Genomic DNA, 14,933 nt, shown 5'->3' with positions numbered 1-14,933 from the left:
CAATCCTGTTTCCACAAACCTCAGACTGAAAGCCTCTGAGTCCTCATCCCTGAGGGTCTCAGTTGAACTATTCCTTAGTTCCTGTCTCCTCACGCCTTATATACCATTCTCCACCCAGCCATGTCACTTCCTGGGATTAAAGGCATGTGTGCTTTCCAAACAAAGGCATGAGATCTCAAGTGCTGGGATTAAAGGCATGTGCCACCACTGCTTAACTGTTCCCTGTGTAGCCTTGAACTCACAGAGATCCAGACAGATCTCTGCCTCCCAAGTGATAGGATTAAGGATGTGTGTCACCACTGCCTGACCTTTATGTCTAATCTAGTGACTGGCTCTGTCCTCTGATCCCCAGATAAGTTTATTAGGGTACACAATATATCACCACAGAGGCCAGTCATGAAGACTGAACCAGTAACAGGAACAAACATGGACCACCCAGACCACCTCACACACACACCAGCATAAATTTACTCACATCTTAACTGACACGCACACACACTCACACCAACCCCCACATATTCACACCAACCCACATTCTCACAGATAGATACACATAATAGGCCTCACACATTTCTCTGTTCTTGCCCACTAGTCTCACACTCAGGCTGGTTTTCTAAGTACAAGGCCATCACTGGTGAGTCTAGTCCTCTTATCACCCCCTCCAAACCATTGTTCCCTACTCATATCTTCAAGGAATGGCTGAGCCCATTCAGGTCGCTTTGTACATATCTCGTATGGTCACAGGACTATCATGTAACCATCTTAAGGATGGGTGTTTGTTGGTCTGTCCATGCAAGTTTATCAGTCTGACCCATGCTCGAGGCTCTGGTTAGACAGCAAGTTCTGTTATATGTTTTTGTGTCCTTTGAGAAGCTCTACATCTGGGGAGAAGCATAGACTCCAAAGGCAGCCACTAAAGATGGCGCACTCGCTCTGCCATCACTGGCCTGAGGACTTTGCACAAGTGATGTAACTTCTCTGTGTTATAATTCTTCATCTACGGAAGGCCTGGTGACAAGGTCCAGCTTCTCACAGAGTGTAAATATGGTGCTTGCCCTTCTGCACTGGTTCCTCTGCTGGCTATCCACACTGTTATCTTTTTCTCCAAGTCTCACTGCATCCTTCTGCATTGGTTCCTCTGCTGGCTATCCACACTGTTATCTTTTTCTCCAAGTCTCACTGTGGTACTTCCTACACTGGTTACTCTGGCCCTCTACCCACTCAAGCCAGTTCACTATCTTCATGTTCAGGAACAAAGGTTGCTGGCTTCAAGGAGGTTCTAACACCATTAAGACTGAAGAGTTGATGACCTAAAACCCTCAGGTGGACTGAAACCCTCTGGACAGGAAAGTTGACTTCACTAACAATACCAATTCATCAGTTTTCCTGAAATTCTAAAATCTTTTTCAAAAAAGAAAAGGAAAGATCTTTGGAAATAGGTAAAAGAGAAAACTTGTTGGGTAAAACAATAGTAAAAAGAAGCTTGAAGACAGCCAGGCGGTGGTGGCGCACGCCTTTAATCCCAGCACTCGGGAGGCAGAGCCAGAACTCTGTGAGTTCGAGGCCAGCCTGGGCTACAAAGTGAGTTCCAGGAAAGGCACAAAGCTACACAGAGAAACCCTGCCTTGAAAAAAACAAAACAAAAAGAAGCTTGAAGACAAACAAATAGACTGGGAGTTAGGGGAACGGTAACTGGCCACAAATGTTATTTGTGTTTCAGCTCTGCAAACCATTACCAAAGAAAACTTAGACAACCTGCCTCAGAGCTACTGCTCAAACCAGCACTGTGCTGTGCACATTACATTTTGAAATGCAGCCTCCTCCCTCCCTCTCCAAAGATACTTCCTTTTGTAGTTGGCTACATTTAAAATATAAGGCATGATTTTCCTCCTATTAATCAGGCCATGAGTCCAATGGGACAGATGTTGGTTACTGCCAAGACTGTAAGTGTCACTATTAAACCTTTAAGGCTATATTGCATTTTGGTTACTGCTATGGTACAGGCAATACACTGGGTAGGACCACTGATTTCTTTACCCCCTTGGCAGCTTGCATGGCACCTTCCAGTACTAGGAAAGCTAGTTCTCAGGGAAGAGGCTTTTGGGTCATAGCCAGCTTGATTCCTCTGAGTTCTAAACTTCAACTTTGAGGATTCAAACAAGAGCAAATGAATAACCTATATTGTTTCCCCTTACCAAAGGAGAGTTCTCACACCTGATACTGGAAATTTCATAAAATAGTCTATGGCTCTTGGGAAAAGCATTATCACCTCAAGTAGCCTAACTTCATTTAACACTTAAGTGTGTATTATATAGAGTATTGTAATTTGGGGTAAATATAAACTGGTAAGATTCCTTGTAGATTTTCCGAACAACACAGAGCTATTTATCCCTCTCCAGTTAAAGCCTCTCCCCCATTTTTCCCATTTCCTTCTTCATACAGTTGATTGCTGGTTTTCCTCTTTCTATACCTCATCACCCCAGGTACTATTTAACTTCCCTGGTTTCTGTGGTTACGTGGTTATATTCTCACATCTAAAGATCTAGAGCTAGGAACCACAAATTAAAGAACATGTCACACGTGAATCTCTGAGTCTCACTCAATATTTTCTAGTTATATCCATTCACCGTCAAGTTTCATGATTTCATTTTTTATAACTGAATATTATTGCATTGTTTATACACACAGCATTTTCATCACCCATTCATCAGTTGAAGAACATTTAAGATGTTCCATTTCCTGGCCTTCCCCCCTCCCCCCAAGACAGGGTTTTTCTGAGTAGTACTGCCTGTCCTGGAACTCACTCTGTAGACCAGGCCGGCCTCGAACTCACAGAGATCTACCTGCCTCTGCTTCCCAACTGCTGGGATTAAAGGTGTGCACCACCACCTCCCAGCTTCTGACTATTGTTAATAGGGTGACAATGAATGTAGCTAGCTAAGCAAGTATCTGTGGAGCAGGATGTGAGTCCTTTGGAAATACGTCATTGAGTAGTAACACTGAGTCAAATAATGGATTTATTTTTAGCTTTTTGAGAATTTTCTGTGATGACTTCCATAGTAGCTACAGCAGTTTGCAATCCAATGGATAGTGAGTAAGTGTTCCCCTTTCTCCACATCCTCTCTGGCACTTGTCAGTAGTTTGGTTGGTTGGTTGGTTGTTTGGTTGGTTGGTTGGTTGGTTGGTTGGTCAGTTGTTTTTCTTGATGTTAGCCATTGTGACTAGGTAGTTTTAATTTTCATTTTCCTAATTGCTAAAGATGATGAATTCTTTTTGAGCTATTTCTTGGCCATTTGAACTCTCTGTTCAAAGATACAGCCCATTTTTAATTGGGTTGTTTGTTGATTCTGTTTTTTTTTTTCCTTGTTGTTTGTTCTTTATATATTCTAGATATTAATCCTCTATCAAATAGATATCTGGCAAAGATTTTCTCTGGGCTTCCTCTTCACCTGACTGATGGTTTCCTTTCTTGTACAAAACCTTTTTTTGTTTCATGAGGTCCTGCTTGTCCATTGTTGGCCTTAATTTCTAGGCAAATTGAGTCCTAGTCAGAAAGTCCTTTTCTATACCCACATCTCACAGGATACTGCCTACGCTTTCTTAGATCAGTTTTGGCATTGGGAACTCACATTAAGGTCTTTGACCCATTTGGAGTTGATTTTTGTGCAGGGTGTGGACTTCCAGTTTTCCCGCACTATTTATTGAAGATGCCATGTTTCTTGTGTATGTCCTTGGCATCTTTGTTAAATATTAGATGACTATAGTTATGTGTGCTCATGTTTTGTTATTCTGTGTTATGCCATTGGTCTACATGTTCATTTCCATGCCAGTACTATACTGCTTTTATATCTTGAAATCTAGAATAGAAATCCCTCCAACATTGATTGTTTTTGCTCAGGATTGCTTTGGCTATCTGTGGCCTTTTGCTGTTCCACATGAATTTTAAGATCTTTTTTCTATTTCTGTGAATAATGTCATGGGGATTTTTTTATTGAGATTGCACTGAATCCATAAATTGCTTTTGGTAGAATGGCCATTTTTCATAATATTAATTTTACCAATCAATGTATATAAGAGGTCTTTCCAAATTCTAGTCACTTCCTCAAGCTCTGTCTTTCAGAGATTTAAAATTACTATTGTAGAAGTCTTTCACCTCCTTAGTTAGATTTATTCATAGGTATCCTATTGAGGCTACTGAAAATTTCAGTGTGTCTATGATTGCATCTCAGCATGTCTGGTATAGTATATAAAAAGGCTATTGATTTTGTATCCAACTTTGATAAAATTGTTTACCATTTTTCAAGTTTTCTGGTGGCATTTTTGGAATCCCTTCTGTACAATATCATACCATATACAGTAAGGAATAACAACTTCTTTACTGTTTGTATTCCTTTAATTTCCTTCTCTTCTTGACTTATTAGCCAGCTAGCATTTCAAGCACTGTATGGAAAAGAAGTGGAGGTGGTGCAAATTCTTGTCTCACTCCTTAATTTAACAGTGTTGCTTTGGGATTTTCTCCATTTAGAACACTGTTGGGTATGTGCTTGTGATATATGGCTTTTATTACGTTGAGGTATATTCCCTGTAGCCCTCCTTTGTCTAGGACCTTTATCATGAAGCCATGTTGGATTTTGTCAAAGGCCTTTTCTGTTTCTATTGAGATGATTGTGTGATTTTTGTCATCAAGCCCATTTGTATGATTGATTACGTTTGTTGGCTTAAGTAGGTTGAATTATTCATGTATCACCAGGTTAAAACCAACTTGATCATAGTGGGTGACCTTTTTCCCCTCAGTGTTCTGTGTAGCACTGGTTTGGCGGACATGAACTCCTTTAGCCTGTTTGTGTCATGGAAGGTTTTTATTTCTCCTTCAACTATGGCAAATAGTTTTGCTGGTTACAGACAATAGTCTAGGTTGGCATTCATGGTCTTTTAGAATTTGCAGTGCATTGCTCCTGGCTCTTCTGGCTTTAAGGTTTCCACTGAGAAAAAAATTGTTCTAATGGGTTTGCATTGTGTGGGACTTGGGTTTCTTCAACTGCAGCTTTCAATACTCTTTCTTTATTCTATATATTCAGTATTTTAACTATGATATGTCATTAAGAGTTTCATTTTGCTCTTGTCTGTCGGGTGTTCTGTGTGCTTCTTGTATCTGTATGTATTGCTTTCCTAAGTTTGAGGAAGTTTTCTTCTGTGATTATTGACCTGGGATTCTTCTTCATTCACACCCATAATTTGAAGATTTGGTCTTTTCACAGTGTCTCCTAGTTCCTGAATATCCCTTTCCTGGGTCTCTTTTGATATTTTTTCATATTCTTTGCTTGAGTGGTCTAATTCCTCCACTTTATTGTTGAGTCCAGATCTTCTGTCTTATACTTGATCCCTCCTCCCGGGTTTTCTAATTGGGTTGTTGAGTTTTTCAATCCCATCTTCATTTCATCTTGAGTTTCTTCAATATTTCTATATTCTTAGTGAGTTCAGTTTTCAAGTCCTGGATTGTTTTTGTCATTTCCTTCAACCTATATTTGTGCTTCTTGGATGTCTCTCAGGCAATTGTTCTTAACTTAAAGGTTTATGGAACTATTTCTTGGTGCATCTTTAAACTTCTCAATTCTTTGATTATGTTTATTATTGTTCCTTCATGTTTCTGGTCCTGTGGGTTCATTGAGGTAATTCTCATAGGAGAACATTTCTACAAGACTTGTAGATTTTGCAGGGGACATGCTTACTATCTTAACCTTTCATGCTGTTTTTGTTTGTTTGTTTTGTTTTGTTTTGTTTTGTTTTGTTTTGTTTTGTTTTGCAATGAGACCTGAACATTTGGACTTCTTTCCTTGGTTGTAAGTCTGATGTGGACACAAAAGGCTGGCACTAAGGATGTGCCATCCAGTCCGAACCTGAAGGCTGGGTAGGGCATAGGTAGGGTACACCAGTCTGAGCCAGGGCCCTGGTTGTGAGCCTAGGGAAGGTGTGAGGATTGGGAAGGCGAAGGCAGAGAAGAGTCAGGTGGACTCACCAAGCTGGGTTAGTGTGCAGGATTTTTGGAATGGGACAGGACTGGAGGTTGACATGGTGGGCCAGGATAAAGTCAAGAGGACACATGGATTGGGATGGTATATAGAATTTCAGTCCTGGCCCAAGCTTCAGGTTGAAGATAGCATAGACAGGGCTCCCCAGACTAGGCCAGGATGTGGGACCCAAACCAAGTCTGAAGATTATGGAGGGTGCTGGTGAGGGAGATTGGTGGACAGACCTAACAAGCTAGGCTGACATGCAAGCAAGTACAGACATGCAGGCCACGCTGTGCCTGGAGACTGGTTACAGCACAGGCAGAATAAGGTTAGGAAGACCCAGGGCACTGCCTGTACAGAAGATCATAGCCAGCTTTTTACCAAATGCTGCATAAATGCATAAGCCAAATACAAAAAGACCTGAGCAGTGAAGCCTGGCCTCACACAGAGGCTGCACGATTCTGCCTCTGTTTGATAAAGGGGTAAAGGAGAGAGCCTTTGTGTTTCCAGCAGAAAGGAAGCCAAGGTGGATGTCTGGGAAACACATTATCTCCTTTATGCTGTGAACTCTTTTTCATTAGGACTGTCTAAGACTTTTTAAATATGATTTTACTCAGTCTGCAGACCTTCGCTGGGGTAGAATTTTTAGTATGCTTTGCAGGGAAATCTCTAAGGCCAAGGCCCAGTTATAGATCAAAGTAAGAGAGTTAGAAGGATTACTGCAACTTTGTTCTTCTATGCTTTCTGCGAGGACAACTGTACAAGGATGAGAAATATTAGCACCGAGGAAGTACCAATAAGTTCTACATCCTCTATAAGATCAGAGGTATAAAAAAAAAAAAAAAATCCAAGGAATATCCTGAAGTGGCTCCGTCCCATACAGCTATTAAAGACATATAGGAATCCCAACTCAGCCTTTGTTTCCCCGCTCAATTACATGTGGGTCAGGGGCACAAAAAAAAAAAAAAATGGTGTGCTCAGGGGTCAGGCTGACCAGGCTCAGACCTCGGCACCTGTCTCAAACATCTGCAGGCACTCTAGGGATATTTGCTTATTTATTGAGCTAGCTCCATGCCATTTTTCTCAAGGCACTGTCCTCAACTCTGACGGACAGGCATGATCAGGGAGCTTTTGTGCATAACAGGTAAGGCAAGACCAGGAAAGGGACCCCAGCTACAGAAAGCATGACAGTGGTCCAGGAAGCAGTGGCAGCAGTGTGTAGGCAGGGTAGGTGGGTGGGTGGATTAGTGGTTCACCCCAGGACTTGCTTCCTCAGGACTGTGGGATGAGACAGCAGCAACGTAGGCTGAGGGTGCCTGCTGCAGAGCCTCCAGTTCTGGGGAAAGAAAAGAACTTTGACTCGGACTCAGGGAATCTGCAGAGTCTCCACGCATTAAGACCTTAAGCAACCCAGGAAAACCACAGCACTGACGTCACTTCCGGGGACGCTCCCGCTGCCCACAGGAAGGAACTCTACAGAATTCTGGAAGCATAGAAGTTATAGAAGCATGAACTAAAACTTAACTTTTCTAACACTTCTACCGCTTTCTTTTCCTTCTTTACCTGGGGACAAACCAACCAAGGGCAGAGTTTGAATTTCCCAAGTTGTTGCATATATAATTTTTATGTGTAAGTTACACTAATGTCATAAAATAGGAAATTTTACATTTCTATCCACAAAATATAAATTAAGTCAGATAAAAAACCTTGGACCATAAAAAAAATTAATAAGCTTACACTGAATGTATGGTAAGTTCTCTGACTATGCAGGAATCAAACTCTAATTGTATAACTGAAACACAACAGAAAAAATGCTGAAGTTTACAGATTAAACAGCACATACCTAAGCCAGTCATGGTAGCATGTATCTATCGGCCCAATTACTCAAAGAGGCTGAGACCAGAAGATCACTTGAGTCCAAGAGTTTGAGGCCAGCCTGAATGATAAATCAACACTCTACACACACACACACACACACACCCCAAAAAATAACAAGAATATAATAACAAAATATATGTGGAACTTTTGGAAAGAGAAAACTAAATAGAGCTGAAATGCAAAGATCAAAATCTCCAAGGTGGAGCTAAAGAAATGCTAACATGATTGGAGTCACAATCACTTAGAAAAACATTTGTATATCATAAGCATGCTCCAGTGTATGTCCTAACATAAATCAGTCTAGTGCACCGGTTAGCTAATGCAGACAAATCAAATGACCACAGGGACTGACATAGACAGGCATACTCCAAACCCAACATGCAGTTATAGAAGGACTTCTCAGTACAGCTGGAGAAGAAAGGGATTTCCCCAGTCTCTTAAACAGGCCTACAGGACACCAGCTGACGTCGTACTAATGGGGGAGGCTGCAAGGACTCCCTGTGTGATCTGAGAGCACACTCTCACCACCTTATTATGACTACTGGGGGGGGGGGGGGATTAAAGAGATACAGATTGGAAAGGAAAACATAAAACCACTCTCACTACCCATACTATGATGGTCTATCTTTAACATCTCAAGAATATCATTTTAAAAAAAACTCCAATAAGATCAGGAAAATGACAGATCACAAAACTAACCTAAAAAATCATCTCCATGTGCTTGCAGTGAATATCTGGACAGAAGAAAATGGAGTGCTATTTACAACTGTTCCAAAGGGAAGGAAATGTGAAGATTTAGCAAAAATCGAATAGGGTCTGTACAATGATTTTTTAAAACAAAAACCAAAATAAATCAAGAGGCATACCATGTTCACAGACAATAAGAGCATATAAAGTGTATATGGAACAAGGATGACTACCACACTGAACAACTTTAGGGAAATATAGCAAGTGAGAGATGGTCCCTCCAATGTGAAGACAGGACACACCTGCCATGATCAAGACAGTGTGGGTGGGAGGGGGATAGATAGGAACCTAACCAATATGCCAAGATAAGGAAGCAAGAAATATGCTCCACAAAGGCCCTAATTGCTTTTTAAATGTTTTTTAGATTTATTTATTTTATGTATATGGGTTTTTCACTCATATATATCTGTGCACTATGTGCATTCCTGGTACCCACTGAAGCAAAAAGAGCAGAGCAGATCCCTTGGAATGGGAGTTATGCACAGTTGTGATCCTTCATGTGAATTTTGGGGATTAAACTCAGGTCCTCTACAACAACAGCAAATGTTCTAACCATTGACCCATCTCTGGGTCAGTTCAGCCACTGCAACCCCCCCACCTCCTTTTTAAATTTTATACAGGAACAAAAGCAGTTCAGCAGAGGAAAGAAAGAAAGCTCTCTTGATAAATGGTGCTGGAGCAATTGGATATCCACGGATCTGAAAATGAACCTCTATCTAAAACACACACAGATACCATCTCAAAGCTAAAACTTTAAATATTTTAGGGAACTTACAACTGAGCAGTAAGTTCTTAGACTTAACGCTAAATCATAATCTATAAGACACACAAACTTTATCAGGCATACTAAAAGAAAATATTTGCAAAATTTATATCCAACAAAACTTTGTACATTTGCATCTCAAATATATAAGTACTCAAAACTCAACATTAAAAATTCAATCATAAAATACATAGATGACAACTTACAGACATCTCACTAAGCTGTTCTGGTCCTCTCACACCTGATCTTGTTTTGGTCAGTGCTTATGATTCAGCAATTATTTGGGGACAGTTGCCTTTTCTAGAATGAGGGATGGTCTAATCCTTGGAAATTACACCTTCACAACCTGACTAAATAAAGTTGAGTCTATCAAAGCAGATAACAAACTGTCATGACCACCTGACCAAAGGTGCTGGTAGATCATAGGAAGCAGGCACGGTAGTTACCTCAAATATTATCAGAGTGTAAACCCCTGTAAGGATGGCCACGGCAATGGTCACTTGTGCTTCAACACTTGCCCCAAGGAACTGATGAGCCAGCGAGAGAGGAACAAGGCGAGTCTGTTGGAGGGAGGCCTGGATGCTGATGGAAACAGCCTCTCTGTAAAATAAATCACAGATCTTGAGGTTAATCAAGGACATGAAGTGAATAATTAGCGTACTTCCTCAGTATCCTTTCTAGAAAATCAGCACCGCTAGAGCCAGAGGCCAAGATATTATTGCACAGGGATTCAGCCCAATGCATAATCTCACAGACAGAAGAGTTCTCAGTACAGGTCTGAAACATAGGGCACAGTCTTTCTGGGACACTCAACAAGGGCTCTTCAGACTTTTGAAGGTGCCTCTGCAACAATTAGCCTGTAAATGGCAACGGGTTTAGCCATTCATTTTCTTCATCCTCATCAACACAATGGAGTGCTTCCCCTCCTAATACGGAGAAGCACCAGTGCTGCAGGCCACAGGAAAACACAATGGAATTCAGCTACTATCTCAAAAGCCACTACTTGGAAAAGTCAAGGACTTCTCCAAAGGTCAAGCCATGACTTAGGAAGTCTTGGTGATATTTTAGATATATTTAGATATATTAGCTGGTTCCTACAGTGATTTTCTTGTAATGCTATTTGTGCTTCCAAGAACTCCTAACAGTATGTTTATCTAAAATACCTATCAAGCATCCAAGGCCAAACAACCTGGAAACAACACCTGTCTCCTAGGTCAGGTGGATAGCTTTATTTCTTGTGCAATTTAGGGTGAAACCCTCCTTTCTTATACAACCTTACTAATACACCCCTAACTTCTTACCTAACCACTTCTTGGAATGTAGACTGAGCACATAGATCCCCTTCTTGATATACTAACTGGTCATTAGCACAGTTGACCTCCTCTTTTGCCACTCCCATTTTGGGTGTAAAAGAAAGCCTATTGGTCACTGCCTGAGGAAAAATCTTACCTACCTTTATGATCCCATAAGAATTCAAGCCTGGTGACCTTGCTTGGCCAGAGGATTACTATTGCTTGGGTTTATAACTGGATTCCTGAGAGACTTAGGGGGAAGGGAGAGAATAAGGAGACTGAGCGGAGAGAGAAAGGAAAAAAGATAACAGAAGAAGTCGATGGGTAAGAACTGGAGAGGAATGAACTGCAGATGGGGAAGAACTAGGTTGAAGGGCTAGAAGAGAGTACTAGAGGAACGAGATGGAAGATGAGGAAGAACCAGATGAGGAAGAAGGAGATGGGAGAGGAGCTGAGATGGGAAAGAACTAGATGGATAAGAACCTAGATAGGGGCAGAACTAACATGAGAGAATTAAGATGGCACTTAGAGGAGACAGCAGATAAGTGTAGAAAGAAACCAGGTAAGAAAGGAGCTAGGTGTGAGAGCAGAATAGAAGCTGTGTAGAGAACTGACTCAGAACAATAAAGTGAATGGAATTTCGTGTATGTAAATTCATTTCCTATCATCAAAGATTAATTATCAGCTGGTTATAGAATGTTCCCAGACACTGGAGGGAACTATCTGAGGGGCTGGACCCCCATAGTCCTCCTTACACCAGCTACTTAAACTTTGGTCCACAAGAGTGCTAATCAGCACCTAATATGGGAAGCCTGAGGACAATCACGTGGGACATGCTGAAACTGAAGCACTTTTCTAAAAGTCTCTCGATTAAAACTTTGGTGAGCCTAGTAGAGTCCACTCCCACCCCAAGTTCATATGCTGAACTCCTAACCCCCATACCTCAGAACTCGACTATTTAGAGATACTTCTAAGGAAGGTAGAATGGTGAAATGAGCCTTAATTCAGTGGGACTTACATCCTTCAGAAGAGATAAGGACACAGATATACAAGGAAGACAAAAGAAGATGACATCTGTGACCCAGAAGGAGCACCCTCATCATAAGCTGAGCCTATCAATGGCTTGATGTCAGATTCCCAGTCTCAAGTTCTGAATAAATACGTGTGATGCTTCAGCCCTCCAGGGTATGCACCCTAACTGACTGGTCGTAACCACTATGGTCACAACCATGACCACAATGCAGGTTGAAGATAGTGTGCTTTCAGGTAAATAAAAAGCCAAAGAAGCCCAAAATTCCCCACAAGGGACAAGAGATTGTATCCAGAAACCCCAAAGATACCAAAACCAGAACACTCAACCTCTTATGCAAACTGCCATAGTATTTGTATACCATTAATAAAATTTGAACATAGACTAAAACATGCCTTCACTTCGAAGTGGGTAGTGAAGTCAACCCTCATATGTCCTGACCAGGATAGTAACAATCTCTCATGCAGAGATTTGCATTTGCTGTCTACAATGAATGTGTGAGTACCTTGTTCAAATCATGTAACTCATCTGCCACTGTGTGTGCCCAAGTCTGGTGTCCTGTAGGCTAACTTTCTTTAAGCAAGTGATACAGTTTGAATGTGACATTCAAAAGGTCCAGTGCTGGAAACTTAATCTGCAAATTTATGTATTGATAGTGTTTGGGGAAGAATGTAGTTAGATGAGTTCCAAAGAGTGAATCCCCATGATGATGCCCAAGGCTGGGGAAGAAGAGCTCTGTCTTGCCATTGTATGCATCCAAAAGGCCTCACTGCATGCCAAGAAGATGTTGGCCCTGTGCTTTCAGACTTCTTAGAACAGTAGATAAATAAACTGTTATTCCTTAGAAAGCACTCAGTCTTGGATAGTCTGGTAAACCAGCAGAAGACAGAGTGGAGATGGTAAGCATTACCCAGAAAACTCATCCCCAAACCCAAAACCTACCTGCTCACTAGCTCAAAGGTTCTGCTCACCACCATATGTTCCCTCCTCGGGTTTAAAAGGACAGTCCAGTTGTGAGTTACCTGTAGAAGTCAAAATGTACAATTATAGTAAGTCTTTGGGAATAACCACCCTGAAACATAGGGGTATATATAATATGGACAGACATATTTTTTTACAAATATTCTCAAATTACAGTTTATCTAATTCTTGAATATAGTAGAACCTGTGGTGGGTAAGGAGGGCCAACAATACTGATTTGTGAATAAAATAAATCACCACAAGTTATTGGAATTATTTGAGTCTTGGGCAATCTTTTAGTTCTCTGAGGCCATTTTTTAAAATGTCTCCTTAGAATCGATTCCTGCTTAGAGCCAGGAGGCACAAACCTGCCCCCAGAAATTCTAGCACCCTGTGTCATGGCAGCCTCCTCCCACAGAGCTGAGCTGGGACAGCAGCTGCTGCAGACAGACCTGCCCTGAGCCAACACAGCAGATGGCAGCCTCGAGGACCAGAGAGAGAACTTCCCGTGGGAACACAGTGGTCGTCCTCCCAGATGGAAGGAATTGAACGTAGGAGCTCTAAAACAGGTCTCCACAGAGAACCTCATATGTGAGAAGATAGAAACCATCTTAAAAGACTCGGGTGTTTGCAAAGACAGTATCTGCAGGAAACATTCTCTGCATTTCTGGAAATGGATTTGTATGTGGACATTTGCAAAGTGCTAGCATGCTGCAGAGAGCCTCCTGGCAAGAGCAAGGAGAAGTGATACTACTCATTTAATTTGGATGGTAAATATGCATAGCTGAGAAGGCACCTAGACAACAGACCTTACTTCCAGTTACCTGTAGCATAGCAGGAAAACTCTAATAGTGACGTGTGATGGTAAGATAACATGAAGGGTGTGCAACTTTCTGCCACAGAGATGGTGAATGTTTGGGAAGACAGCAATGTCAATTACTCTGATTTGATTATTACACACTGCATGTAAACAAGTGTCAAACTACTACACTCTACCATATAAGTATATATGCATATTTTGCCGATTAAAAATTTTAATTGTAAAATAGTGTTTAAAGGCATCAGGTTATAACCCCATGGTCTTCGACGTAAGAGTCAACAGGCACAGGGTAGACATACCTGTCTCCCATGTTCATTGCAGTGGGCTGTGCCCCTCACACGGGAACTTGGTTTCTGTCTTAAGGTCATTCTATGACCTAGAATGTTAACATTATAACAGCATCGACAATTATCATCCTTGGTTATAATTAGACTTTTGTCCTGTGGACTATGATCTGCAGAACAGGGAATGTAAGAGGTACAGCCTTGCCCATAAACAGGGTTTCCTTATAATGGTTGGTTATATCAGGGAAAACTCCTGAGCACAGGACGTATCTTCCATGCAGGTGTTCCTATGGAAATCCAATGGAGTCGCTGACACCAGGACTTGGCGGCAAGTGAGGCTCCATGGAGTGGCATCATGCCTCTGCTGCCTAGGCTCTGATTGTTGCTGGCTCTTCCTCTGAGCGCAGGTGCATTTCCAGAATGGGAGCTGAAGGCAAAGCTCTGCACAGGGCCTACAGCACATGGCTCAGGAACCTATGGGCTTAGCAGTGCCACAAACACAAGGCAACTGTGGCATCTACCTGTCCTTGGTGACGTCAGGCAAGTCTCAAGTTGACTTGTACTTTACAACACAAACCGCTAACAACCATAATGTTTCTCTGAACAAGCTAGGAAAAAATTGTATTGCATGAAAAGCTTGCAGGTGCGACTCAACTGAAATGGTATGGAAAAATAGTTTCAATGACAAAGCGAGAGAAAAGCATCAATGGTTTCCCTAATAATGGAGTTACTTACTGCCTTTCTACTTCCATCAACTCCACTCAATGGGAAACTCAATTTATAATGAAGAGATTTTACAACTCCTTTCAAATAATCTGCAAGTATAACCTGCTGTGGTCGCCGCCACCTGTTGCCCATTGGGTCTGCCTGGGTCACCACCACCACGACATGCTCTTCTTTCCCTGAACCGCTTGGTCCGCCAGCCATCAGGGGCCCTGCCAGGTCCAGCTGAAGCATTATGGAGTCCACATGGCCACTGAGGCTCACAGCTGAGGGTGTATCAAGGTGAACCACAGAGCAAGGAAGAAACACCTACTATTCCCCATTAACACCCCCAAGACACACCCCTTGCTAGGAGAGCCCACAAATGTACATCCAGCCATTTGCTCCACCCCCTATGCCCTGGCCCATTTATCACGCCAACCCCT

At 41.9% G+C, this 14,933-nt stretch overlaps 1 protein-coding gene across 3 annotated transcripts in view; it reads right to left on the bottom strand.

Moving 5' to 3' along the window:
• The window catches only part of Oca2 (OCA2 melanosomal transmembrane protein), a 291,349-nt gene that overhangs the window by 225,804 nt on the left and 50,612 nt on the right, over positions 1-14,933 (bottom strand). For all 3 annotated transcript variants that reach the window (XM_036194928.1, XM_036194947.1, XM_036194936.1), the window contains exons 7-9: positions 14,614-14,774; positions 12,664-12,743; positions 9,846-9,999 (exon numbers count right to left, since the gene is read on the bottom strand). In XM_036194928.1, the coding sequence (XP_036050821.1) occupies positions 9,846-9,999; positions 12,664-12,743; positions 14,614-14,774 (395 nt within the window). The remainder of the gene's footprint in view (positions 1-9,845; positions 10,000-12,663; positions 12,744-14,613; positions 14,775-14,933) is intronic.

The sequence above is a fragment of the Onychomys torridus genome, chromosome 1, assembly GCF_903995425.1.
Source record: "Onychomys torridus chromosome 1, mOncTor1.1, whole genome shotgun sequence".
NCBI classification, from domain to species: domain Eukaryota; kingdom Metazoa; phylum Chordata; class Mammalia; order Rodentia; family Cricetidae; genus Onychomys; species Onychomys torridus.
This window is presented reverse-complemented; position numbering and strand designations above follow the sequence as displayed.